The 27,955-nt window shown below is 50.8% G+C and overlaps 1 protein-coding gene across 1 annotated transcript; it reads left to right on the top strand.

Annotated features, from left to right (window-relative positions):
* The first annotated feature begins 12 nt into the window (after nucleotides 1-12).
* Nucleotides 13-27,333, top strand: BCAP31 (B-cell receptor-associated protein 31). Its single transcript, XM_012661987.1, has 8 exons — nucleotides 13-184; nucleotides 1,348-1,483; nucleotides 2,938-3,038; nucleotides 6,890-7,037; nucleotides 23,422-23,557; nucleotides 24,453-24,576; nucleotides 25,779-25,879; nucleotides 26,881-27,333. Exons 2-8 carry the CDS (start codon nucleotides 1,392-1,394, stop codon nucleotides 26,917-26,919), a joined length of 741 nt encoding a protein of 246 aa, XP_012517441.1. The 5' UTR covers nucleotides 13-184; nucleotides 1,348-1,391; the 3' UTR covers nucleotides 26,920-27,333.
* Nucleotides 27,334-27,955: the final 622 nt, after the last annotated feature.

Here is a 27,955-nt window from a genome sequence, read left to right as displayed (position 1 = left end):
CCCAGTCCTCGGCTGAGGGGCGGGGGAAGTGGCCGTAGCCCGAGCCACTGCGGCTTCGCAGGCTGGGGGCGGGGCCCGCCGGGCGCTTCCGGTTTCCGGCTGCGGGGCCAGGGGCGGTGCCGGGGCTGTGGTGGGAGAGTTTGGCTGCTGCTGCGGGGCGTGCGTGGTGACTGTGGGAAACTTGGTGAGCCGGGTCCGCGCGCCAGGCCGGGCTCCAGGGCCGCCGAGGGTCCCCCGGCCCCTCGACGAGGGAGAGAGGCGAGCCCCGCGGAGAGACCAGGGGACGCGGGGAGCCTCGGGGCCCATGGCCGACCCGGGAGTGCGGGCGGGGCCGAGCGAAGGGAAATCGGGGCGGTGCCTTCGGGAGCCAGGCTCCGGGGGCGCGAGGGTGGGGTGCGAGGGCTGGCGGTGAAGCCCCACCAGGAGGTGCCGCCGGGGTGGGCCTCGGGGAGCGTGTGCCAGGCCAGGGCTACGTCGGGGACCCCCTGGTGCTGCGCGGTCGGCTCTCGAGCTGAGTGGACGCTGTGGCCCACTGGGGTTACTGAGAGGGTTTTTCTGGCTTCTGAGGAGACTGCTTCTAGAACTTTCTCTATCTGGGTGCTCATCCGAGACCTGCATTTGCTCTTGGCCCCGACTCCTGCCCTCTAGGAGTCGCTCTTGTGGACCTTTTCGGGGCGCCCTGAGGCCTCGCGCTCCATCGGAGACAGAAGCGGCCCTCAATTGGAAGGCTTTTTTAGCCCGTGATGCAGCCCAAGAGGGAGGCTGCTGGTTTTCTCTCAGCGCCGTTGAAAGGGCTTGGGAGGGAAGGGCCTCCTCGTTTCCCCGGGGTTGGGAGGAGACGGGGGCATCGGCAGCTTTTGGAGAAGATGCGGTTACTGAAACACTGCAGTCCTGGGGCTGGCTGGGAGTAGGAATTTGAAAAACGCCCAACCTCTGCGGCAGAACTCCGCTTGACTGGGAGGGGAGCGGGCCTGATGAGTGTTGAGGATTTCCTCCTGTTTGTCGTGTACTATTCTTTATGAAAAACGCTTTCCCAATTAAACAGGCATTAGGAGTCTCTCGGACTCCCTGGGGAAAGGAATCGTCAGGAAAGGTGGCTCTGGACACGTTAACGCACATGCTAGGGGGGCAGCAAGTAACTCAATCCCAGGAAGCGGAAGTCTGTGGAGCCTTTGAACACTGTTGGGCAAGGAGCCCTGCTTAATCCAGTCCAGCACTTAAAAGACTCTGCTATAGAGTTCTGGGGTTCAGGGTGAGGAGTGGCAGTCCCAGCCTCTCAGGGTACCTGAACTGCATGTCATTGGCTGCTCAGCTTTTACTCCTGTTCCTTCTGTTTTGCCCTGCCAGGAAACAAGCTCACATCTCTCTGTGGGAAACCTTTTAGCAACAGGATGAGTCTGCAGTGGACTGCAGTTGCCACCTTCCTCTATGCAGAAGTCTTTGCTGTGCTGCTTCTCTGCATTCCTTTCATTTCTCCTAAAAGGTATGGTCTGTAGAGCATGCAGGCATGTAAGTGGAGGGTGTCTGTTGCCAAGCCCTGTGGCTCCTGTGTGCAGAGTTGGTGGGCCCTGGAATTGGGGCCAGATGGAACAGGTAGAACCTGTCTGAGGTGAGAGTGGCAGGGGTTGTGTTTATTATTGCCAGTGCTCCACATGGTTTTACTTTTTCACGGCTTGCTGAGTTCCTTTCCTGTGTACCCTGCCTTCTGGTCTTCAGAATGCCCCAAAGGGAAGATCTATCTCTAGTTATGGGGCTGGAAATGATGCCCTCCCACCTACTCTTGGATCCTTGGAGTGTGGGGGATGGCAATGTAGGATCTGGAAGACTTGCAACACTGGGTCACATTATTGCAGATTTGGTGACTCCTGTCCTCCTAACTAGTCTCACTGGCATTTGTGCAGTAGTAGCCTCGTGAGCATTAGTCAGCCTATGAAGGATGAAGCCATATTGTTTTCTTGTAATGAACAGAGGACCTGTAAACAGTTAATTGGAAATTAATTTTTAATTACATATATAAACACGTTTCCCCTGTTTAAATTATAATATTACAAATAAAGCTAAGTCTCCACAGATATTTTTAGAAACTTTTTAAATGAAAAATATACTCCTGATGTGATACCATAGGAAGCATGAAATACCACTGAAGGAATGTTTTTTGCCAAAAACCAAACTTGCATACAGTTCAGAGGAAACGCAGAAGCAGAGGGCCTCTTGGAACTGTGATCTGGGAAGCTTTATAGGACAGACAACCTGTTCTCTGCACAAAATGAATTAGAAAAGAAAACAAAAGAGGGAGAAAGAAGGGGGAACTTACAGAATAAGAGAGACTTATGACATTTACCTACTAAATGCCACATCAGTACCTTGCTGGGTCCTGATTCAAACTAACTGTTAAAAATGCAATGATTGGACTTTTGAACTCTGGCACTGATAATGAGGGTTTCTTGTTGATTTTTACAGTACGTAAACACTTCTGAAGGCTCTTCTCTTTTAGAGCTACATCCTGAAGTATTTGTGGATGGAAATGATAGGAGGTCTGGGGTCTGTTTTATAGTAATCCAGGGTGATGGGGGTGTACATGAGCCAAGATTTGTTGTGTGGAAAGATGAATAATGTATGTGTGTGGCAAACATTTTAAATACTATGAAGGAGAGTAAATTGAAAAGTAAGTTTCTCTCCCCAGAAACTACAAGTGTTTATAAGACTGGTTTTGTAGACATTTTTATATACATGGACAGGTATCCTTTTTTTTTTTTTTTTAACGTTCTTGAGCGGATGTCATAAATTGGAGAATTGCAAGCAACTGAGGCAAACTGTGAATGGGCATTCAGCCATTGGAGAAGAGTACAAAGCTGGATTTTTGTTCTGCTCCGGACCCTGGATCCCAAGTGTATGTGCTTTCTCTTCAGCCCCATCCTCGTATCTTCTCCTTTACAGATGGCAGAAGGTTTTCAAGTCCCGCTTGGTGGAGTTGGTAGTGACCTATGGCAATACCTTCTTCGTGGTTCTTATTGTCATCCTCGTGCTGTTGGTTATCGGTGAGTGAACTATGGCTGAGGGCAGCCACCTGATCTAGACCCTGGCCTCTGCTGCAAATCTTTGTGCCATTTTTTGTGTATAGTGTAAAGTTTTGGCTTCTCAGAGACAGACTGTTTAAATGCCTCCTGTCTTTCTGTTGGGGAGGAGATGTTCTTCATCCATACTGCTGACTGCTAGCAGGGCCTTTACTTTGAGAGGTGCTTTTAGCAGTGGGCAGGGTCTTATAGCAAGCAACCTTTATGCACTCTTATGTTGACCACCTTGCATTTCTGAGGTGCTTCTTGGGTCTTTTTAGAACTCGAAGTTGAGAGAAGCTAACTGGCCCATTATCTTACTCTAAGTAGTGCTGCTCACCTGGGACCCCAGTCACTTAAACAACAGTGTTAATCTTCTTCCTCGATGCTTAAAACAGGGCCTCTAATAGGGGACTGAGCAGTCAGGTAGACAGTGAGCCTAGCTGGGAAGGGAAGTCCTGTCCTGTAGTATGAGAGATGGGGAGAGAACTAGATATCTGGCAGCATAACTTGGGGACAAATCCCAGACATCTCTGGATCTGGGCTAGACTTTAGGTTTTTCTGGGTCCTTCCAGCTCTGTACATTGAGGTATATACCAGCAGGGGCTTGAAAGATAAAACTGGTGCAGGGGCCAGGTGATGTTAAGATGGAGGGTGAACATTTTATGACTAGGTGGTGGCGTGACCATTTAGAGACAGGGGGAATGAATAAAGCTCTTGTCTGGTTAGATGCTTGTTGTTTTGCTGTGGTAAGTGGTCAATATGTTCCTGTGCTTGGACTCCAAAGTATTGGCTTGGCTTTGCTATGGACAGCAGTCTTGTCTTAGAGCTGTGATGCTCGCTTAGGCATGGAGCACTCCTCTCCCCCTGAGTCCTCAGCAGAAAAGCAGTGGGGATGGGGTCGGGGGCACTTTGGTTCAGGGGAATGTGCAAAGCCCCACCCACTAGCTGCAGCTTTAGACATTTTTCCTTCGTGATGTTTCCAGGCCTGACAGGATGTGTTTAGGTAGGACTGCCTCTGAACAGGTCAGGTGTGGCCTACCAGTTCCCAGCCACGTAGGGTAGCTGCAGGCTGCCTGAATACCTCACTGTTCTTGAAATACGTGGCAAGAGGCAGCTCTTTCCAATTAGGGTTCTCTTCCTGAGCAGTCTCTGAGCTAGGAGTGGGTAGGTGATATGCATGTTGTCCCTGGGGCTGAGCTCCACGAAAAGTCAGGCTACCCGGTATTTGAACTGAGCATGTGTGTTTTTGCTTTTGGGTTTGGGGTGGGGACAAGAATTGGGGAAAGGAGGGACCTTGCTAAGGATTATTCCCTCAGGACCTTGCCTCTTCCCCATAGCAGAACCACAGACGTGTCTCTTTCCGGGTGCAGCTTAGTGGGCCAGAGAGATCCTTTGCAGAATAGTACTTGGCAAAACAAGCCTTCATTCTTTTTTGGATCAGGGAACTGCTTGGAAGTTCTAGAGAGACATGGCTATGATGACTGGCTGCTTCCTACCCTCATGTTAGGAAACATAATCTAGAAAGATCTGCAGAGTCTTCTACAAATATAAGTGTTAGTTACTAGCAGATACTAAAGGTACTAGCATAACCAGATTGAGCTATAGCCCTGAACAGCCCTGGATAGCCCCTGCCCTTCCCTCAGAGGGGCTCAATCAGATCTGACTGGAGGATGCAGGGTCCACTTACCTGGGCCAAGGCCAGGGATAGGGAGGGCCATGTTCTGCTGTGGCACTTAGGCTATAGTGTATTGCTGAGTGTCCCCCATCCCCAGTCTCCTCTTAGCTATCAGCCAAGGTGGTTGTGAAGATGGTGGGATTCCTGGATGCAGGTAACAGTATAAGAAAACGTGTTTTATTTTTTTTATGCTTACAAAAATAATGCATAGTTATTTTTAGAAATTCAAAAATTGAACTTAGTTAAAATCTCCTGTAATCCCATGTCGCACAGGTAACCATCATGAATACTTTGTTGTGCATTTCCTGTGCTGACATTTTTATTAAAATGTTTATAGCAGTGGGATTATATACACATTTTCTGGGTTGTGCTTTTTCCACTTAACTGTATCTGAGATGTCTTTTTACAGCAACTACATTCTTTTTAAAGATTATATAGTATTCTCTCATATGGTTGTACCATAATTTAATTCCTCCATTGTAAGCATCTTTGTATCATTACAGATGTATGCAAATGCTTCTGTGGGATAAATTGATAGGGGTGGAATTGCCGAACCTGATGGTATGAGCATTTTACATTGTCTAGCAGGTGTGTTGTGCTGGTTAATACCCCTGCTGGCAGGGTTTGGGAGTGCTTGCTTCATGGTACAGATTTAACACAAAGACACTAGGAAGGCTAGGCAGATTTTTATAACACAAGATCAGCTTAAAAACCAAGAAGTCGGCCGGGCGCGGTGGCTCATGCCTGTAATCCTAGCACTCTGGGAAGCCGAGGCGGGTGGATTGTTTGAGCTCAGGAGTTCGAGACCAGCCTGAGCAAGAGCGAGACCTCGTCTCTACTAAAAATAGAAAGAAATTAATCGGACAGCTAAAATTTTTAGAAAAAATTAGCCGGGCATGGTGGCGCATGCCTGTAGTCCCAGCTACTCGGGAGGCTGAGGCAGGAGGATCGCTTGAGCCCAGGAGTTCAAGGTTGCTGTGAGGTAGGCTGACGCCACGGCACTCACTCTAGCCCGGGCAACAGAGCGAGACTCTGTCTCAAAAAAAAAAAAAAAAAAAAAACCAAGAAGTCTAAAACCAGACATTAAGAACCAAACAATACCCATGCCATGATGTCTTGCCCCTCTCACATCAGGGTCTATTAAGAGCCTTCTTTAGGTAGATCATTGTGTACTGACTTAAAAAGATGTCTCAGGGTAAGCGGGAGAAAGCAGTAGGTTTGGTGTGGTTCCATTTCTACATTACAGACAAATGTGTCCATGTAAATAGATTTTTTAACTGGACCAATATATTTCTAACAGTGGGTCTTTAAGGAGCCAAGGCTATTCACTTACTTAACAATTATTCAAATGCCCACTCTGTGCCTAGAACTATGCTAGGCCCTTGGAACATAGTACAAAAGACTTTTGCTCTCCTGGAGTTTGTCGTGTAGTTTGGGGGAGACAGACACAAAAACGTGTTAAAGATTAGGTGTGTACTGTAAAGCCAATAACATAGTTTAATGGACTGAAAGTGACTTTAGATAGGGTGGCCACATTCTTATCATATAAACTGGTGGAGGTGACTATGTTAAGGGATTCTTTCCCTTTCCATGTTTCTGGTGTGTTTGAACTTTTGATAAACACAAATTCCTTTTGTAATCAGAATAAAACATTATAAAGAATAAAACCCAATGTAAAGCTTAGAAGCAGAATCCCTGACCCTCTAGCAGGCCTCCTGTGGGTCATGCCTCCTGAGCAGGCATTTCTGTGAACAAGACAAGCCTGGCTTATCATGGGATGGCTGATGGGCCAACTTGGGATAAACAGAATAAGGTACGGTTGGGGGCACCATGGGAAGAGGAAGCTGCACCGATGCCAGCAATTCTTTAGGCTTGGTTAGCATCTTGAACTGTAGAGCAAGCTTGTGGTCTAGGCAGGATAGGGCCATGTGGAAAGGAGAGAATGGGTCTGAGGGCGGAAGCTCCTGATAAAGCACCTCACAAGGTAGGTGTGCGTGTGCGTGCGTGTGTGCGTGTGTGTGTACGAGTAAGAATAACTGGGGAGATGGATTTGAGGGAAAGGAGGCCAACCCGTCTCATGGTACCTGTCTCCGTTGTGCAGCCCAGTCTTGCCGAAGTGGCAGCTAAACACGTGTGTCTCCTCTCTGCTCCACCACAGATGCTGCACGTGAGATTCGGAAATATGATGATGTAACGGAAAAGGTGAACCTCCAGAACAACCCTGGGGCCATGGAACACTTCCACATGAAGCTTTTCCGTGCCCAGAGGAATCTCTACATTGCTGGGTTTTCCTTGCTGCTGTCCTTGTGAGTGGGGAGGGCCCAGGGTTTGTGAAGGGAGCCCTGGGCTAGCCAGGGACACGGAGGTGCTTTGACTACTCCTCAGTCTGTGGCCTGGGCCCAGAGATCCTGTCTGTGTTAGGGAAGCCACACAGTTCCCCCTTAACCTCCAAAGGCAGCGTGGAGAGTGGGAGAGGGATGACCAGAATGTCAGAAGACCCTAAGACGTTACATGCTCTCATATTCTGTTTGCATGGAGCTTGAAGTAGACGGCAAGGCCTTTCCTCTGGAGCCCAGCTCACAAGAGAGCGATTGAACAGGGGTGTTTTGTGTGGGGTTCTGACTTCGGGACAGTGGGTAGAAATGACCCAAAGGGGTTGGGACCAAGCCTCTCTGCAGGGCCTGCCCAGATGAAACCTATAACAGGGTCGTGTGTTGCTCTATGGTGGCTTGAGTATTTCTGGTTTTTTTTTTTTTTTTTTAACCAGACTAAGTGCCTTGATTAGGCACAAGGGGGTAGCTAGCTGGACAAGGCTGGATTAGTAGAAGGCATCTATTTGGGTCTAGGGCTCTGTTCCCTGCCTCCTGCTTCACACAGGGCTTCTAGTCAGCAGGGCCTGGCTGACAGGTGGACGGAAGCTCAGGCTGAGGGTGTACAAAGATATGGGAGAGGTGCTTGCCGTGGGGTTTGGCACTAAGAAGCCAAATGTGTTGGTTCATTTGTGCTGTTATAATAAAACACCTGAGACTGGGTAATTTATAGACAATAGACATGTATTTCTCACAGTTTTGGAGGCTGGGAAGTCCAAGGCTAGCAGGTTTGGTGTCCGGTGAGAGCTGCTCTGTTTCCAAGATGGTGCCTTGTGGCTGTATCCTCTGGAGGGGAGGAACACTGTGTCCTTATATGATGGGAGAGACAGAAGGGCAAAAAAAGTGCCCAAGTTATTTAATAGTTGCTTCTAGCCCTTTTATAAGGTGCTAATCCATTCATGAGGGCAGCCATCATGACTTCATCACTTCTCAAAAGGTTCCGCCTCTTAATGCCACCTCAGTGGGATTAAATTTCAACAAATGAATTTTGGGGGACATTCAGACCAGAGCACCAAGTGAGCATGTGGGTTCTGAGGCCACGCTCATGGACGGTGATTCCCCACTTGGTTTCGTACCCAAAGACTCAAGATGCTCAGTGCCAAAGGAATTCTTGCCCTCTAGTCACCTGGTGTGTTTTCCTTCACTAGACATTAGGATGATTACTTGTCTGGGATTTAGCTTTTCAGGAAAAAACCTCAGTCACTCAGATGATTTTGGACTCTCTGGGTCCAAGTTGGAAAGGGGAGAGGGTAGCGCTGGAAAAGGCAAGCATCTTTTCAATATATTTAGTCACAGATAATCTGCAAACTTGTCATCTTCAAACTTAGGAAAGTCAGGTAATGAGAAGGCTGAAAGGAGGAGGAGTCAGAAACATACCTTAGATTTTTAGGGTTTCAGGAAGCTCTATAAAAGTATGATCCTGTGGTCTGAGACTGAAAGGGAAGCAAATCCGGAGGGCTGTCTCAAAAAAAGAATTCTGAGTCTGACTGCGTGTGAGCCACATGAGGAGAAAAAGTCCACAGAGGGGGAGGAAAAAGAGACAGCTAAGGCCATCTACTGGAAAAGCATCTAGAGCTTTAAGAATAGTATCAGGACGGTGCAAGCCTCCTGCAAGCTATGGATGGGGAAGCGCAGGAAGAACTGGGGAGAAGGCAGTCCCTTGGTATGTCTGTGTTGAGTAAGGGGTAGAGGGTAGAAGGCTGAGGGCAAAGGAGATGTTGGGGTGAGAGAATTGAAATCTCAGGTGGGCAGGGGTATATTAGGGGGCTTAGATTCTCTAAATGGTGTAGTCTCTGTTTAGACTTGATGAAATTATGTACAGCAGCTATTGAGATCGTCTGTAGGTGGAATGGCCACTGATCCTTGAGGAATTGCAGAGTGGGAGACATGCTGGAAAGCTGCAGATAGGCAAGCATCCCAGTTTCCAGAGGGAGGAGAAGGTAGGTGAGGAAATGACTAGAATAAGAGGGTTTGACTTTGATCTCAAGCCACGTTCTAGAAAGAACAGCTTGTATGCTCTCGGGAAAGAGGGAGGGATCATTGGTGACGACTGAATTCCCAGAGAAGTTCTGTCAGTCTTATCTCTGCCTTCTGTAGATCTAGTGTAGGTGGGTTTTCAGCATGACACTTGTAGTCTCTGAGTCTGTTCTTTCAGACCAGATGCTGAAGTGTGGGGATGCTGGTGGAACAGTGTGGTTAGGTGTGGTCCTAACTCACATGAGTGGCTGCTACGTGGATCAGCTCCATCCAAATAGAAGCCTCAGGAAGCTTGCTCTACACCCCCACCTCCTCTGTGTATTTGCATGAGGACATTTGTCACGGTGAGCAGATGTGGGGAGAAATGGCCACCAGGAGAAATAGCAAGTAGGTTAGGGACCATTCAGAATCCTCAGCTGTTTAGATGAGCTCACGGATCAGACTGGCTCAAATGAGACTTGAGTTTTTAATGAGTCATAAATGTGTGTACAGGTTCATAAAGGGCAGGGAAGATTGGGCTAAACAGGAACTCAAAAAGACTTGGGGGTTGGGGCTTATTAACTCATCAGTATGAGTTAATGGCAGAGCGACTGCCAAACCTGGTGAGCTGTTAGCGCCCCTCAGTGAAGGCTAGGGCTGCTAGGAGGGAGCTGCCCTACTGGGCTTGCTTCAGTCGTGTGCTACCTGGAGGGCTGAGTTTGGGGCCCCCCACCTTTTATCAAGATCCAGAAAACTGCAGATTGTTCCTTTAGAAGCCATCATAGCAGTAGCTGATCAACTAGTGCTTATTCCCCACAGACTATTAAGTCCTTTACTCTCCTGACTGGGTTTTGCTTTCATGATCTTACTTCTAGGACACCTCCATGCTAGGCGCTACAGGTGTTATCTAACTATGCCAAGAGACAGTGGACCGGGTCGCCTCCCTTCCGCAGCTCCAAGATAGCCAGGCTGCCAGGCAGTGAGTGTGTGCTCAGCCCAGTCCTCTCTGTATGTGTTGCTGTTAAACCAGGATGTTCCAGGTTCATTCTTCAGTTGACATTTTTTAAATTGACATATAGAAAAAGCACCATTTTTGGCATACAGTGATATGAGTTTTTTGACGAATGCAGAATGTCAGTTAATGCTACCACCACCATCAGGATGTAGTACAGTTTGCAGTTTCCTTTCTAATGTAACTGGGTGGCTTCAAATACAGGCAGTTCTCATTTAGACCCTACAGAACTCCTAAAGTGATGCATGCGGAGGGTAGAGACAGGTTTAAATTTGGGCTCATGGTTGCAATCTGCTCTTATAGTCCTGATCTGTTATCTCTGGTATTAGCAATCTATGCCACTTTTCTGTTACCTCTCCCTTGACAAGCATGTAAGGCCTCACCTAATTCACTTTTCAACATGTCTGATAAGACAAGTGGCTGTATTAACTTTTTGGCCAGGTTGTTCAAGCAGCCACATGCATCTTCCCTCCCCATGTAGCTGTCAGAACACCACGAGTTGTGTATAAGCTGCTTTGCTGTGCCTGTAGCACCCTCCTGTGGCCCCATCCAGTAGCTTGATTAAAAAAGTCACGAGGCTGGGCTTGTGAAAGGAAATGGTGATCCCAGAGATCAGTGTGGATTCACAAACAATCTATTTAATCATTTATAGAATTTTTGCTAGAAATACATACTCCTCCCTGGTCTGAGGGTTAGATCCTATGGTGGTGGCTGTGACCCTTGAGGAATTTTGTCTTTTTATGTGATATTAGCTATAGAAATGTTCTTGTCCAAACCTCATGTCTGCACAACCCGTGTGGCTTGCAGGAAACACTTAAAAAGCAAAGCTGTCCTCTTTATTATTTCTTCCAGTTAAAAAAGTTATACTGGTTCATTGTAAAATAAATAAGCTCCCCCCCAAAAAATCTTCAAGTAATAAAGTGTCATGTGAGCTCCCCTGTGATCCCATCCCGAGAGATAGCCACATGTAATAATTGGGATGTTTCCGAATTTTTTAGTAAGTTTTTTACATGTATAATTTTTTCTTACAAGTGCCGTAGTTGTTTTTACTTTGCTTAGACTAGCCTTTTTCACCCAACAACGTATCTTGGTGATTTTCCATATGACTCATGCATACCTCCCTCGTTCTTCTTAACAGTTGTTAAGAACGGACATTCTGTTATCTGAGGGGGCCATTGTGATTTTAGCAATTCCCTACTCCAGGATATGTGAGCTGGTTTGAAATTTTTACTGTTAAAACCCAGTGCCCTTTCTGCACATTTCTATCATTGGAACTAGATCGCTGGCACCTGCTTCCTGACACCTCACTACTCTAAGTGTGGCCCAGAGCCCAGCAGCCTGGGCAGGACCTGGACAGGTCAGAAATAGACTCTTGGGCTTGCCCCGGGTGTGCTGATGAGAACCTGAGTTGTGATGAGTTCCTGGATGACCCTGTGCACGTTAGCAAAGTTTGGATGGTGCTGCTCTAGCACATCTCCCTGTGTCCATGCCCTGGAGGTCACCAGCTTACAGTGCTTCTGGACTTCGTGGTGGGGTTTTACTGCCTGGGTAGAATTCATCTAGGCCTGGACTTGTTCAAATGCATTGAAAACAGTTGGAGTACTGTCACACTCCTCACTTACCTGGGTTGGTTTTTTCAGAAACCATGTTATAGCTGCCCTTTAGCTTCTTGAAGCACTTTCTCTTTGAAGAGTGCCTCTTATATCTGTCAACACATACTGTCTGCCATAGATAGAATATAAATAAATGGGCTAATCCCTATTCTGGGCTAATACTTTTTTTGTTCTACATGTCCTTGTTTATGTGCCCCTCCAAATAACCACAGAAAGGCAAAGAATGTAGAGTAGTTGGGGGGAGACCAGCACACAGAGAGCCCTTGGCACACTGTTGGAGTTAGGACAGAGGGATGCCGAGAAAGTCATAGGAGTGCAGAGCGCCAGTGCACACCTTCACTGGAGGGCCAGTGGCAGAGGATCAGAAGAATTGGAAGCCTGGAGGCTTCGTTCCCAGGCTGATGCTGCCGCTTCAGCGGCTGTGTGACTTTGGATAAGCAACTCGCCTCTCGCCCTAAGTATTCTCATCTGTTTAAATAAGGGCTTATCTGGAAGACTGGGTGGCTGCATGGCCTGGCCTGTGTGTGCATGAGCTGTTCATCTCGTTCATTTGCTTCTAGTTGAAACCAGTAAGGACTTTAGTAACCCTTCATATTATGTGGGCTTTTGTAAGTGGAGGAGGGCAGCCCAGGTGAGATAGAGTGGCCTGAGGGGCACGGCTTCTGAGCGGCCAAGCCCAGAGCCCATGCCTAGTTCCTACCCATTGTTGAGATACCAGGTTTCTTGAGTTGGTGGAAGCTGTTGGTATTAGTTGTTTTCAGCCCACCTCTGGCTGTAGATCAGATAATGGGCTGCTTTTTTTCCTGAGTATTCATTACCTAGCTTTTGGTAGGAAGGTACCTGTATGATCTGTGAGCTAAAATTGACCTCCCTACATGTCTTCCTTATTAGTCTTGATTTTATGAGTCTAACAACTCTAATAGTCCCTTTCATATACTTGAATATCAGGAAGATATAGCACATATATTCATTGTAGGAAGATGAGGCTTTAAATAAGCAAAAACAGGAAAGTAAATTCTATGAAATGCTACTGTAACTACTGTTGACATATACCTCTGCCGTATACCTTTCTAGACTTTTCTGCACGTGATAGCAGCTACCACTTATTAAGCATTCTATGTGTCAGACACATACGACGTTTTTACAACAACCCTGCAAAGAAGAAACAGAGGTTCAGAGAAGCTCAGAAACCTCTCCAAGTTCCCAGAGCTGGTCATCGGCAGAGCTGAGAATTCAGACTTAGAATGATCTGACCTGAGCACCTGGGTTTTTTCCTCTACAGAATCCACATGCTGCTTAAAAACAGGACCAAACTGGCCAGGCATGGTGGCTCACACCTGTAATCCTAGCACTCTGGGAGGCCGAGGCAGGAGGATTGCATGAGGTCAGGAGTTCAAGATCAGCCTGAGCAAGAGCGAGACCCCATTGCTACTAAAAATAGAAAAATTAACTGGGCCTGCTTGTATGCACCTGCTACTTGGGAGGCTGACGCAGGAGGATTGTTTGAGGTTGCTGTGAGCTAGGCTGACATCATAGCACTCTAGCCTGGGTGACAGAGTGAGACTCTGTCTCCAAAAAAAATAAAATAAAAAAACAAAACCACACACAACAGGATCAGACCTTAACTGCATGTGGTAACTTTTTTCTCCTCAGTTTATCATGAACATTTTTCCAGGGCAACTATCTGTCTCTTCCCATTACTATGTGTCTACCCAGTTCCCCATTGGTGGACATCAGGCCTGTTCCCCTGATACCGTAAACAGGGGTCTCAGCTCATCCAGCTTTCTTTGGGCCTCCTTATCCAGAGCATCCATGCCATTGCTTTTATCTTCATGTCTTACTGGCTCAGTTCCTGAACAGGAGCAGGTACCGGTGACTAGAGACAGTTAGATGGATCAGGAGAGGCGGGGGACAGGGTAGAGTGTTCCAGAGTTTGTATGTAACTTCTGGGTGGTAGGGAGCCAAGTGGGGATTGCAGCAGAGCTGGGACATGATCAGCTGTGTGGATTAATGTTTGGCAAGCTTGAATGGGGTGGAGTAGAACAGGAGAGCCTGGGAACAGCAGGAAGACCAAGTCAGAGGTCGTCATAGTGAGAGTTGCTGGTAGCCTGAATCAGGGCAGTGGTAGCAGGAGTGGCACATGGAGGGGACAGATCTGAGAGACACTGGTAGAGTTGAGTCACCAGGCCTTCCCAGTTGATAGGAGACTGAGGTAATCTTAAATCTGAATGTGAGGACCCGGCTGCCCACTGGAAAGGGGGCTCTGGCTGCCAGTGGGGCAAGATCAAGAGCAGACATGAGTGGATTAGTGGACAAGGAGGGAACCCTGTTGGGGAGAAAGCCTGGTGGCAGCACTGGTCCCCAATGGGGTGGGCTTAGGACACATGGGAGGTTGGCCTTGAGTAGCTCCTGGAACGGCCCTTGGAATGGCCCATGAACAAGCCAGTCTGCTGCTGCTGGCAGGGGCGGGGTAGGGGGATAGTCCCAGCTTTGGAGCCAGAGGAGTGTTCCAGGCTTTTGTCCTGCCTCTGCTGCCTGTTCACTTGAGACTGGGAGCACCTTGCTATCCTCTTGGGTCCTCAGTTTCCATTTTCTGTAAGAGATGGCATAAAGTTTGAGAACCACTGTCCCAACTCTGTCATTCGACCCAGAAGCCTGGAAGTATTCTGCCCTTTCTTGTCCCATGGGACCCCATGGTCCTATGGGGTTTTTAATGTAAAATACCGCAATGTAGGACTCACTATCATAACCATTTCTAGGTGTACAGTTCAGTAGTGTTAAGTACTTTCACATTGTTGTGCAGTCAACCTCCAGAAGTCTTGATCTGCAAAACTGAAACTCTGTCCCCATTAAATGGCCTCTGGCTTTTTCCTCCTTAGCCCCTCTTCCTCCTTATCCTTGGAACCCCTGGTATATAGTAGGACCACCAGCATCCTGTGACTACAGAGACCCCAGTTGGAGCCTCCAGCCTGTCCACCATGCCCCAGCCAAGTGACCTTTCTGACATGTAGAACCAATCTCGTCACCCCTATTTCCAATGGCTCCACATCGCCTTGACCCCAGTTGAAAACTACTGATCCACAGTAGCCACTAGACACATGTGGTTTTTTAAGCTGAAACTTAAATTAAGATCAAAAGCTCAATTTTCTCAGTCATCTGTGTGTCATGGAGGCTTCACACAGATTCTTTGTGACATGACCCCTCCACAGTCTCTGCTTTGGCCTCCCCCTGTCGTGAAGCAGCCACATGGGTCTCCTTGGGCAGCTTTGAGCAACGTGTGCTCTCCCACCCTTTTCTCTGAGCATTTTGGCTTCTGCCTGGCACCCCCCTCTTCATACTTCCTCACGGCTTCCTTCCTCTGGAGTCTTCTCTGAGATGCCAGGGCCCTGCTGCTGGCTGGCCTAGAGAGCTGCACACTCGGCTGTGAGGTGTAGTGCTTGGCAAATTGGTACATCATGGGGAACCTGGGCTCCTCCCTTTTAGACTGGTCAACTCAATGCCAAGGGGCTGGTACATAAAAAGTGCTGCTGAAACCTCTGGTGACAGCCTTAGGTGCGTGTCTGGGTTGAACTTGTCAAACTGCCATGCCAGGCTTTTTAGATTGGAAGCCCAGCCTTTCAGGTCTTAGGAGCTATGACACCTTGTGAAGATGTACGTGTCTGGGCCACCTCCAGCGGACCAGTTGCAGAGTGTGTCTTCTATATTGTTGCCTCCCCCTTCCCTTGGTGCTTACTTTGGTGCTTGGGGAGCATAGCTGGCCAGAGTCCTTCTGGAGCCTCAAGGAGTGAGTCTGGATGGCAGCTCCTGCTGGGATGGATTTTGTGCGTTCAGAGGACCACACTATTTTCTCTGCCTTAGCTAAAATGTCAGTCAAGGTCAGGACCAAAGTGGTGGTTACTGGCCAGACCCAGGAAGGTCCATGCTTGTGTGAGAGTTCCCTGCCTTGATTTTTAATGACCTGAACTTGATCCACAGGGATCTCATTTCCTCCTTAACCCTGCAAGGCCAGATCCCATCACTGCTGTCAGCCCGGATGGAGCTGCTGCACTTTTCTGCTAAGCTCCTTTTTTTTTTCTTTGAGGAAAGGTATCTGGTTTGTTCAGGTTTCTGTGATCTCCCCAAGAAATCTGAGTCAGTGTAGACTAAACACTGTTCAACAGAACTTTCTGCAATGATGGAAATGTCCTAGAGTTGAGCTGTCTCCTCATGTGGCTATTTGAGCACTTGAAATGTGACTCAGGAACATTAGTGTGATTGAGAAACTGAGCTTTTAATCTTAAGTTTCAGTTTAAATAGCCACATTCATCTAGTCACTAATGGCTGCTGTATTGGACAGTGTAGGTCTAGAACCAGTAGTTTTCAACTAGAGCCAATTTTGTCCCCCAAAGGGGACATTTGTTAATATTTGGAGATGTGTTTTGTCATCACGGTGGGGGGGGGTGCGATGCTACTGACATATAGAGGCCAGAGGCCAGAGACGGCTGCTTAAATACTTGGTGATACACAAGACCACCCAACAGGCGCCCACAACAAAGAATTATCTGGCCTGCAATGTCAATAGTGCCGAGGCTGAGGACCCCCAGACCACACCCTCTAACACCTGCTCTTTGATGAGAACAAACCCTCAAGGCAGATCAGGAACTGGGATTGGCCTGGGGTCCTGGGCTGGCCTCAGGGAAGCCCCTAAGCCCCTTCCCTCGTCAGTCAAACAACAGGCTTTACTCAGCCAGTGCCAGGATGGAGTGGAGCCGGGTCCCATCCTCCATCCAGTCTTCGTTGAGGATCCTAGCTGGGGATGGGACATTGGCCCAGGGAGCACTGCAGGTGCTAGCAGTGATTCCTTCTTAAGCCCATCTGTGTCTCTGGTTGCTTCTGTCATTCTTATAGGCAATTGCAGTCCCTCATCCTCACAGCTTCTGTCACTGGCGTCTGACCCAGGCAGGGCTTTTAGCCCCTGCCAGCTCCAGGAACCAAGGAAGGAGGGTAGCAGGGGGCTTGGGCTAAGTGGGTTGAATCTGGAGAAAGTTCGGCTGGGGGTGGAGACTTGGTGCACTTACCTGCAGGGCTGCTCTCAGGCTGAGCTTGAAGGGTCATCATTTGACAGCTTCCAGGCAGGTGGGGGTTTGGAGCATCCCCTCTGGGGGCTGTTATGTCTGCGCTGTGGGAGCCTGGGTTGTCTGCTGGAAGACAGTTGAGCCCTTTTAACCTCCAGGGCATAGTCCATCCAGACCCTCTGGGGTAAGCGTGTTTGGCTCTGCAGGTAGATAGATGGATAGTCCTGCAGCTCTGGATTGTTTTGAAGCAAACCCCAGCTATTGTGTTTATAGGCAAAACAATATTTTGGTTTATGGCTTTGACAAGATAGGAATTTTTAAAAACAAGTAAGTATGATAACATCTTACTTACAAGAAGGTTACAATAATTCCTTAATGACATAAAAACTTTAATGACTGTCCACATTTCCCTTATTGCCTTACTTTTTTTAAAAAGTTTATTTGTCTAAATCAGTATCTAGGTAAGGTAACTAGGGAGTTTTTAAAATACTGATGCCTGGGCCTTCCCGGAGTAATTTGATTTAACTGGTGACTCCTGTGTGGCTAGGACTGAGGGTCCTTGCTGCAGAAGGCCAAGCAAGGGGGTTTTTTGGACTTCAGTTCCACTTGGTCACTCTCTGTCTCCATGTATCCATCCATCCATCCATCCATCCATCCATCTATCCATCTGTTGGCTACCACCCTTTTCTAAGAACACAAGAATTACAATAGCAGTTGCAATCTAGGCATTGGGAGCTCCATTGATCTGTAGACCCCCCCACCAGGATCACTGAGCAGGGTTTAGTAGGTGCCAGTGTCCTTCGAGTGCTTCATCTTCACTCAGCTGGGCCTCAGGGGGGGCTCTGATAAAGGGGATGTTCCTTATGGATAGCCCTAAAAGGACTGTCTGACATGCATCATAGCAAGTGTCAGCTTCTTTTAAAATACAGAGATTGTCTGCTCAGCTACTTAATTTGGACCAAAGTATTCTCTTCCTCACACTCTAAAAACAAATAGTGAATGAGCTCCTTTTGGGCACAATGCTGAGCAAGCAGGGTTCCCGTCTTCCCATGGTAAGGCCCTTGAAAGCCTGATGTCCTAGCCCAGTGACCATGGCCTCGGTGGGCCAAGAGGCAGGGTGGCAGGAGAGCAGGGCGCTAGGTGGCTGGGGGCTGAGAATTCCTTGTCAGTTCACTGAGTGAATTTCAATGGAAAAAGCTACCATATTGGACCATATTGCCGAGCCCACACTCGTCCTTTGCTTTGGTCCTCCGCAGGGCTCTGAGTGCAGTCCTCACTCTGCTGGACACTTTGCTGTGTGTACGTGTGACAGGCTTCCCTGGCCAATTGCCAGGCAGATATGGGGGTGATGGCTTCCCTACTCCTACTGCCTTAAAGGTTACTTCTCCAGTAGCAAGGTGGGCAGGCCACCAGTATTCTTCAGGTTGAGTCAGCTAATCACAGATTATCTTTGCCTAAGTTGTCTGAGTTCACTTGGTTGCTCTCTGTCCCCAAACTTTCCAAAGACCCCTCACATAGTTAGTTTCAAGAAAGAAGCACAACAAAACCCCTGAAACACAGCTTGTCTCTGTCACATGTTCTCCTTAACTTGAGAAGGAGGGCAGGCACCTAACCCAGCCCTGCATCTTCCCCAGTGCTGGCTTTACTGCCTGCAGACAGCAAGCTCCATCTGGGTTGTTGGCTGGAGCTGCCGCTAGTTAGTTGTGTTCTCATTTGAAGTGGCCCAAATTTTCCCCACTCTAGCACACCTGTCTGCAACATCTGTACTTAAAGGCTAAAAGGAAGGTCGAGCAGCTGTGCTGAAATGGACTTGGGGCAGCCCTCGGTGATGACCTTCCTTGGATCTTTTCTAGGTAACTTTCCTAGTCTTAACTGCTGCTCTGTTTTGCTGCCTCCTTATTTTCCTGACTCCAGGCTCTTGAGGGAGAGTTGCTCAGGGCAGCAGAGGCCCTGGTGTTACCATTCTCCTTCACCTGAACCTTTTCCTGGGGCATCACCTGGCTTTTGGTTCCTTGCCTCATTTTTTCTTCCGACAGCTGGGGTGTGTCTACCGAGGGTCCACTGGCCATGCTGCCGCGTTCCCAGGCTGTGGTAGGCCTGGAGAGTCAGTAGGTGGCGCTGGGACACCAGCTTCCCACTTGCCCAGGGCGGAGGAGGGAGCTTGTGTGAAGTTCCTGCAGGCACCTGCAGGGGTGCCATGAGGGCTGAATGACCTGGCTCACCTGCAGCCAGCCCATCAGCAGGGTGGGTGGGGACAGCCACACCATAGAACCTTTTGGTCAGGCCTAGTCTCTTCCCCACTTCATGTTAGGCCCAAAACTTCCCCTCTTCACTCGAGGAAAGACAGGATTGGCAAAAAGCACTCGTGAGCCATGTCTCTCTCTGCTTGATATAGTTGGCCCTGTTTCTCTAGAGTCTGTACAGAGAGTCTGTTTCTCTTGCCTTCTCGGGCTTTCTCAACCGTTTATAAAAGCATGATATAAAAGCATGATAGCCTTGCTCAGTGTCCAAGAACATTCTACCAAGAAAGCCGGGTCAGATTCAGGTATTTGGTGCTGACTTTTGTCTGCCAAGGACACATCTGGGCTCTATTAAATTTTGCTCACTGGCTTTTCCCTCTGTCATTGGATGCATTTAATCTGGCCCCCAGGCTATTCTTTTAGTGACTACGTTATATCTTTAGGATATTCCTTTGGCTCTTAGGTTCTCACCTATTGTCCATAAATGAATAACTAAGAACAGGGAACAGACAAAAGTACTAGTTGGTGTAATTGGGAGTGGGATGGGGGTGGAGGACTCATTGAGGGGAATGTGCATTGGAGCAGGATCTGATTTGGTGTAAGAAGGAACAGTAAAACATTCTAGAAGGCTGGCTCTCAGGTTGGCAAATGTCGGTGAGCTTGTTGAGGGGGGTCTGGCCTGCACTGCTGGGGCCCTGAAGGAACAGGCTGAGGACACAGGCTAGAGCTCTGGGGTCTGCCTCCATCTTGTGGTGATGAATCGTTTTCCCCATGTGACTTCTCAGCTGTCACCGCAGCCACAAGCCTGGCTTGCTCATTGACACGGGTCTGAGACGGCACCTCCCTACTGCCGTCTTCCATCTCCTCTGTTGCTAACTCCTCTGACTGGCAAACTCTGTGTCTGCCTGCGTACCCCTTGGTGCCAGGCCCCCAGGTGGACACAGGTGCAGGCTGGGCCCAGGGAAATTCCACCTCGGCTTGACCTGCAGTCTCAAACCCGTCCCCTCACCTGTCAGGTGAGTAGGAGCTGCTTCTCCTGGGAGTAGGATGATGTCATCTAGAAGGCCCCTTTCCAGTGTGCCAGGTGTGGGGGTCTGGAAACGAAAGTACAGTGCCCAGCCTAAAGGCATCCATAGCCGAGTAGGGCAGCCAGACAAGTGAACAGATGATAAGGACGCAGAGAACAGAGAGAGAAAATGCAGTTATATGCAGGCACAAGGGGCCGCTGTGGGAGACCCCAGAGGGGTGTCCCCACGATGGGGGTAGGGGAGATGATGATCAAGCAGGGTAGAAAGGACATTCTGACCTGGAGAACTGCCGTGCAGAACCTGGCGTGTTCTAAGAACAACCAGGGGTTGGTGTTACTAGAGCAAAGGGCCACGTGGTTAGTGAGGGGAGAAGAGCCAGCTTTCATGGGGCCTGCGTACTGGTGTCAGATTGAGTGGAGTGACGTGGTCAGCTTTGGCCTGCTCTGGGGGTGGGTGGGGAAACTGTGTGGCTGCGCATAGGGAGGTGGTGCCAGCAGTGGGGATGATGACAGGTGGTCTGTTTGGCGTTGACATGGGCAGCACTGGATTGTGGCTTGGGCTGGGGGGGGCCAGGAAAACTGGGTCCATGGTAGCTCGAATGCCTGTCACCACAGCAGGGGGTGCAGGAGATGGTCGGGTCAGGCAGGCTAAGGGACAAGTTGAGTTTGGAATGTCTCAGGACATATAGGAGCCAACATTTAGTAGGTGGTTGGGTATAAGAGTCTGAGCTGCAGATGAAGCCCTTTCAGGGATAAGATTGGCTAGGAAGCAAGTGCAGGGTACTAACTGAGAAATGCAGACCCCAGGGGGAACAGAACAACCAGGTGGTGACAGGAGCTATTGAAGTGGGTGGGGAGGCATCCTGAGGGTAACTTGTCAGCAGCACTGGAGCAGCATGAGGACTCCAGAGTGATTGCTGGGTCAGGCAGTGAGGAGGTCACTGGCGGTCCTGCTGGTGGCTTGGTGAGGGCAGGCCTTGATGGGTGTAGGTTGAGGAATGGATGGGAAGGAGAAGACAACGGACTTGAGTGTGGTGATTTCAGGATGTGGTTGAGGGGTGAGGTTCCTGGGGGGCGGGAAGGAATTATCCAGAATTGTCCTGGGATGGGTTAGAGGCATAGCTCCAACAGGAGGAGAGAGTACCTAGAAGGTATGAGAGAAAACTGTTTAGGCTGGGGTGCACTCTCAGGGGAGTCTGCCCCAGAGGCTGATTAGAGGGTGCTATGGGGGTGGGCAAGAGGAATTGGGACGAGGCCCCAGCTGAGGGGAGACCCTAACTGTCTATAGGCTGTGAACTGAAGGCCTGGACCAGGGCTGCGCAGGGCCTAGCTTTCGAGTGGATGCTGCAGAGACCTTGTGCTGGATTCCGTATGTGTGCGCCCTGGCCCATCTTGGTAACTCTGGTTCTTAGTAGCCAGGGAAGGCCTGGAACTGCACCGAGGAGAGCTGGGGCCCCTGCTGTGCTTCCACCACCACTGAGGTGTTTGTGTTAGCTATGTCCCTGGGCCTGGCCTCCCTGAGTAACAAGGTGACAGCCATGGGCACTCACCAGCAGCCACCTGTCTGGCCTGGCGGTGGGGGGAGCATAAGTAACTCTTGGCCTTGCCCTCCTGGTATTCACTGGGTCCCTGTGGTATCCATAGGTCCCATCTCTACTACCAGGTGATATACACGCCCCCACCCATTTCCAGGTAGGAGGAGTGGGCCTCTTCCTCAACACACTGGGCTCTGCTCTGGACCCGGGAGCTCTGTGCTAGGGGATGGGGCTTAGTTGGACTTGCCTTTCCTCCTAGGTGTCTCAGTGACTTCCAGCCACTCCGACATGTCAGGCGCATTGCTTCTCTCTGGCTTCGGGGGCGCTCGGTAGCTCCCTCCACCTTCAGGGCTCCAGCCCAGTGGGGGGCAGGCTGGTGGGCAGCCGGGGGCTGAGGCAGGGAAACCTGAGCCCTTGGCCACGAGGTCCTGAGCCGCTAATTTTAGAGAGCACATGTCACTGGAAACTCTCCTCTCCTGCCAGGAATCAACGGCCTGGCTCTCCTGGTGCCGCCAGGGGCCCCTGGGAGCCTCTCCCCAGATGAGGAACCACAGGGGTGTCTCCCGCCCCTGTGGCTCTCTCCATCTTGAGTGCACATTCCTGAGAGGGGCTCTGCCGGAGCTCTGGAGAGCCATGGCTCAAGCCAGGAAGGTAGCTCACCTGGACTTGACACTCCTCAGCTCTTGCGGGCTGTAGCTGGAGAGGAGCAGAGGCTGCAAAGGCCTGGCAGGGCCAGGAGGGAGTAGCCTGGAGCAGGCCATGAGGCTACTTTGGCTCCTCTGAGCAAACACTTTATTGTTGAAGTACCCTGGACTAAGCAGATTTGTTCCTTCTTCCCGGAGGCCCCGGCACGTACTTTGCCTTACTCTGCACGTCAAAGCGGGACTGGGTCCTTTTCCAAGGTGTGTGGGGAAAGTATGCCCCACCCTGTTTTGACTGTTTGAACGAGTCCTTCTCTTCCCCCCTTCCTGCTAGCTGACATCTCAGGGAAACGGTGGACCTAGGGAAATGAAGCCGCCATTCTCTCTGCTTGGGGACCAGCATCTGTCCCCACCTGCCACCTGTTTGCCTCTCTCTGCTGGCTGCTTCAGACAAGCCGTGTGCACCTATGCCCCGATTCTTCTTTTTGTGTACCCTCCAGCCCAAGAAGACCTCAATTGGGGTGCTGTTACATGACAGCTGTGTTCTGGCAGCTGCCTGTGTGACAGGTTTGGGAAGGGGGCTGGGTAGAGAAGAGTCCTTTCTGTCTTACCTCAGGGCCTGGGAGCTGTTGCCTGTAAACCAAGTGGTTCCAAGCTCAGACTTTGGAATCAGACAGGAGGTGGAATTCCATCCATGTCCATTTCTGGCTTTTGACCTTGGACAAGTTGCCTCAGTGTCATCCTATGTGAAAGGGGGCAGCCATAGTAGCTGCCTAATCAGGTAGATATGAGGGTTCTGCCTGGCATGTTGGAAGTGCCCAAATTTATGAGTTTCTACTGTTACTTTATGGAGGCAAGCCTGGCCTCACAGGGAGGAAAATGGTGCTGTGGCTTGTCTGGCACGTCCAGGCCCTGACCTAGAAAGTGCTGGGGTTCTGGGACCGTGTGCTGTAGCTAGGCCCTACCCCGCTATCCCCAGGCTCCTGCTTCCAGCCCTTCCCTGAAAACATCTCCCAGAGCTGAGGGTGGCCATTCAGAGTGGCGTAGTACAGCTCCCAGGCCCTACCTTTCCCCGCATGTTGCCGGAGCCAGATTGGTGGCTTCTTGCTTGGCTGCCCTGGCAGGAGGGCAGGTCCAGACTGGAGGCAGATGTGGGGCGGGGAGCAACCAGGAGAAGTTCCCACCAGCTGTTTTGCTCTCTTTCTTTTTCTCACTTCTTGCTTCTTTTTGGAAACAATCGTAGCCTGCTTAGACGCCTGGTGACTCTCATCTCCCAGCAGGCCACGCTGCTGGCCTCCAATGAAGCCTTTAAAAAGCAGGCAGAGAGTGCTAGCGAGGCAGCCAAGAAGTACATGGAGGAGAATGACCAGCTGAAGAAGGTGAGCCCTACCTTCTTGACCCTGCCATGGCATGCCCTGGGGTCACATCGGGGAGTCACATTTTTTAGGGGCCTCAGCGGCCACTGTTAGCCCATCAGGATGAGTGGAGGCACAAAGGGGAAGTCCTTAGTGGGGAGGGTTTGCCCGTTGGAGGCATTTATGTGGAAGGATCCGGAGCAACTCTGACACCTTCCTCTAGCTCACAAGGACGTGGAAGAGGAGGGGGTGTTGCTGCTCTCTTGATCCACCCACTGCTTCCAGTCAGACTCTTCCCTGAAAAAAATGACTCCTTAGCGAGCCAGGCCCTTGTGCTCTGGAAGAGTGCTACCAGCCGCAGCCTTTTAGGAACCTAGGGTCTGGTGCATCCCTCAGTGCTGGGGAAGAGGCAGGGACAGGGTTGTCGGCCAGTCCTGGAAGGCCTGTCAGAGGAGGTAAGGTGTGAGCCAGGCTCAGGAGGAGGCAGCCAGGCTTGAAGTCAGAGGGGAGAGACAGCCAGACCAGTGAGTGTGGGGCTCCTGGTCTGCAGTGAGCTGTTGGAGCCCGGGAACGGAAGGAATGGGAGTCACTGGACGGGCTAGTAAACTCCATGGAGCTGCTCTGCCCTGCTGCTGAGGAAGGAGGCAGGGCCAGGGGCCAGGGCAGGCCAGGCATGTGCCTGGGAGCTCAGCAGGTGGCCCCACTGGCCCTCCACATGCCCTCGGCGGGTAGCCACACCCTGGCCTTTGCCTGGTCCCTGGGAGCAAGCAGTGGCTTAGTTCCATGCTGACATTTCTGAAGGGGCAAGTGCCCAGGACAGCTTGAGGAACTGTAGCTCAGTGGGGAGGGTGGAACTAGAGCCTCTTCCTCTCTCCCTCCCTCCCTCCCAAGTGACCCTGGCCCTTGGTGCTTTTCCCAGGGAGCTGCTATTGGCGGAGGCAAATTGGATGTCGGGGACGCAGAGGTGAAGCTGGAGGAGGAGAACAGGAACCTGAAGGCTGACATGAAGAAGCTAAAGAATGAGCTAGCTGGCACTAAGCAAAGTGAGGATTGTCCTTGTGTGGCCCCCACCCCTGCGGCTGCCCCTCTTATGCCAGAATGTTAATAACAAATCTCACACACAAGCTCAAGAGCTGGGTAGAAGCGAAGAGACAGCACCCTGTTCCTCTGAGCCCCAGTGCACCCATGTGGGGCTAAGTGGTTTGAGCAGGACCCAGGAGGAGCCCCAGCTGTGGCAGGGCCAGGCCTTCAGCCACCCCGAGTGCTGTAGCAGTGCATGCTGGGGCTCTCCCACAAAGGCAGCCTTGGAACTGAGAGTGAGAGGAATGTCAGGAGTGGTGTTCAGGAAGGGAGTGGATGGGAGTTCGTGGTAGTTTTGTTTTGGAAATCTAAACCAGCTCTGAATTGGCCTGCCTGTGTAGACTTAAGTCTGGAGTGTTTTTACCCAGCACCGTGGGCTTTGGCTGCCACTCCTTTCAGCAAGGCATCATCACCAGGGGTCTTGGTTTGAGGCTGGGATTTTGTTCCCTGCCTCCCACTCTCAACCTCCCTGAAGGTCACCCATGCTGAGAACCACTGGGGTTCCCCACCATTAAAGAGACCAAGGTGGCTCACGCCTATAATCCGAGTACTCTGGGAGGCCAAGGCACATCTGTTAGATTGTAAACTGCTTGAGAGCAGAGGTTGCTTCTTGTTAATCTCCGTGTCCTAACCCCTAATGCGGGAGGATCACTTCAGGTCAGGAGTTTGAGCCTTAGCAAGAGTGAGACCCCATCTCTACCAAAAAAAGAAAAAAATTAGCTGGGCGTGGTGGCACATGCCTGTAGTCCCAGCTACTTGGGAGGCTGAGGCAGGGGGGATTGCTTGAGCCTCACAGTTGGAGGTTGCAGTTAGCCATGATCATGCCATTGTACTCTAGCCGGGGCGACAGAGTGAGACCCTGTCTCAAATAAAAAAAAAAAGCCAACCAAATAAAAAAACCAAATAACAAAAGAGACCAAGGGAAGGGGTCCTCCTTAGTTTTTAGTTTTTGCTTGATCTAGCTCTTTTGGTCACCTCTTCCCCCTTGCTTTGGGTTGGGGGTGTTGCTGCAAAGGCAGAGGAGCTTCATTCAGAGAGGTGGTCTCCTGCACAGCCTCATTTGAGACAGATTCGGGGGCAGTTCTGGTATCTCCAACAAGTAACTTTTTCCCCTAAATTCCAGACTTTTTATTTATGCGTTCTTTAACATTTGCATCATTTCCAGAACTAGAGAAAGCTGAAAATGAGGTTGTGGCCATGCGGAAGCAGGCTGAGGGCCTGACCAAGGAGTACGACCGCCTGTTGGAGGAGCACGCAAAGCTGCAGGTCAGCCCGCGTGCCCTGCTGCACAGATGTGCAGGAGGGCAGATGGGGCAGCCCCTGTGTGTAGGGAGGGAGCCCTTCGAGAGGCCTGGGTGGCCAGGTGGCTATGCTCTCCCCTGCTCCTCTTTGCTTCCTCCTGGCCTAGAGAAGAGCCTGCCGAGCAGAACCATTCATGTGGGCAGGAGAGGTGTGGCCTGGCAGTAGATGGCAGGCACTTGCTGAGGTGGCTCTCAGCAGTGGGATTGGCTCCCTACACCTGCCACCATCGTGCCCAGCCTCCGTCCATGGTTTGGGGCCCCATCAAGAACAGATACACAGGTGAAACTCTAGGCCCTGGTCTTCTCTTCCAGAGGGCTAGGGGGTGACATGGGCAAAGATCCCTGGGCAAGTGAGGGCAGGCATCAAAGGCCATCTCACCCAGCTGCCCCAGCCTGGTGTTAACCCTCAGACTAACCTAACGCCAGGTTGCGTCCGGAAGCCCAGGTGGTCTTGAAGTTGGGTGTGAGGTAAACACCCTGAAGTTCAGACAGTCTGCCTTGGTGCTTGGTGGCCCAAGTTTGGGCACCACAGCAGGTGGGGAGGAAGGGTCCATCCCCAAAGCGGGGAGGTCTATGCCCTCAGCATAGGACAGTCTCACTGGGGCAGGACTTGAGTTTTGAGGGAACCTGTAGAAGGTCACAGAGTCGGAAAGGTGCTGAACTGGATCTTGCAAGGGACTTGAATGCCCAGCTGTTTCCCCTGCCCAGGGCTCAGCCCTCAGGGAGGTCCTGACCATCCTCCCTTGGCTGGCACTGGGGTCAGGACCTTCCCTAGAGTGTGGGCAAGGGCTGACCTACCCTGGCAAGCCTTTGGGTGCTGCTGAGGATGAGGTCCCTTGCTCCCATGGGTACCTGTCATTAGAGGAGAAGGGAGCTGATCTGGGCCTGGGGGTAATGGGGCTGGAGGTTGAAGGAGTGGAGTGGGCCCTGTCAACCTACTGCTGTGGGATTTCTGTCCCTTTCCAGGCTGCTGTAGATGGCCCCACGGACAAGAAAGAGGAGTGAGGGCCTCCCTCCTCCCCTGCCTGTAGCTGGCTTCCACCTGGCACGTGCTCGCTGCTTCCTGAGAGCCCAGCCGCTCCCTTCGGTACTTCAGTTCACTCCCTCTGCTTCCCCCACTCCCTTTCACAGTTTGTAGCTTGTCATCTCGGCCCCCTTCCACTCTCTCCCAGCATACCACAGGGGACCTGATTGCCACATGTTCAGAATGAGTTTGCCGTTGTCCTGCCCAGCCCAGCCCTGGCTTCAATTCCTAAGAGTGTGGAGGGCAGTTGGAATCCGGCTTGCAGTAGGGCTTGCTTCCTGCTGGTTTGAGCCCCCTTTTTGTTTTGCTGTGTTGATGTTTTCTCTGGTCCTGCAGGAGGGGTGGGCGAAGCTGGCGGACTAGAATTTCTCTTGGGGGCAATAAAGGTTGTTATGATACGTATGTGGTGCTTGTGTGTAACTCAGATGTGGGGAGGACTGGCTTTCTTCTCCCTGAAGACCCCAAGTGGCTGGGAGGGTGTGCAGGTGGCTCTTTCAGAGCCATTCAACTTGTTCCAGCTCCTAATGGCCAGGTTCACACCTGCCCTTGAAGGCCCTGCCCTCTTTGCCCTTCCTGTTCCCTGGGCCAAACCCCACTTTAGGGCCACTCAGGGAGTGTCTGTCCTGTCCTTCTCCCTGAGGGTTGGCAGCTTGGGAGTCTCAGTAAACCAGTGGGGCTTCCGGGTGGCAGACTCGCTTGCTTTCTCTGGGTTCCTGTTCATCACATTTGGGACGGACAGAATGTGGCAGAGCGCCACCAGTCACTCCCTGCCCCACCTCCTCCTGAAGGTTTACAGGATGACCTCTGACTAATGCCAGCTGGGAGAGGAGACTTGTCCTTGACAGTGACCTAGAGCTGGCCTGGGGCAGAGCTAGGCAGAGGAGAGGTTGGGGACCCCCTGCTGCCTACACCTCTGAGAACACGCTCAGCAGGGTGCTGGGTTTGTGCCTCCCACTAGACCACCGTGTGCTGGCTTGCTGACGTCTCCCTGCAAGGTGGCTGCCTCAGAGCTGCATC

The sequence above is a fragment of the Propithecus coquereli genome, unplaced genomic scaffold (genome assembly GCF_000956105.1).
Source record: "Propithecus coquereli isolate 6110/MARCELLA unplaced genomic scaffold, Pcoq_1.0 Scaffold748, whole genome shotgun sequence".
In the NCBI taxonomy this organism is placed as follows: Eukaryota; Metazoa; Chordata; class Mammalia; order Primates; family Indriidae; genus Propithecus; species Propithecus coquereli.
This window is presented reverse-complemented; position numbering and strand designations above follow the sequence as displayed.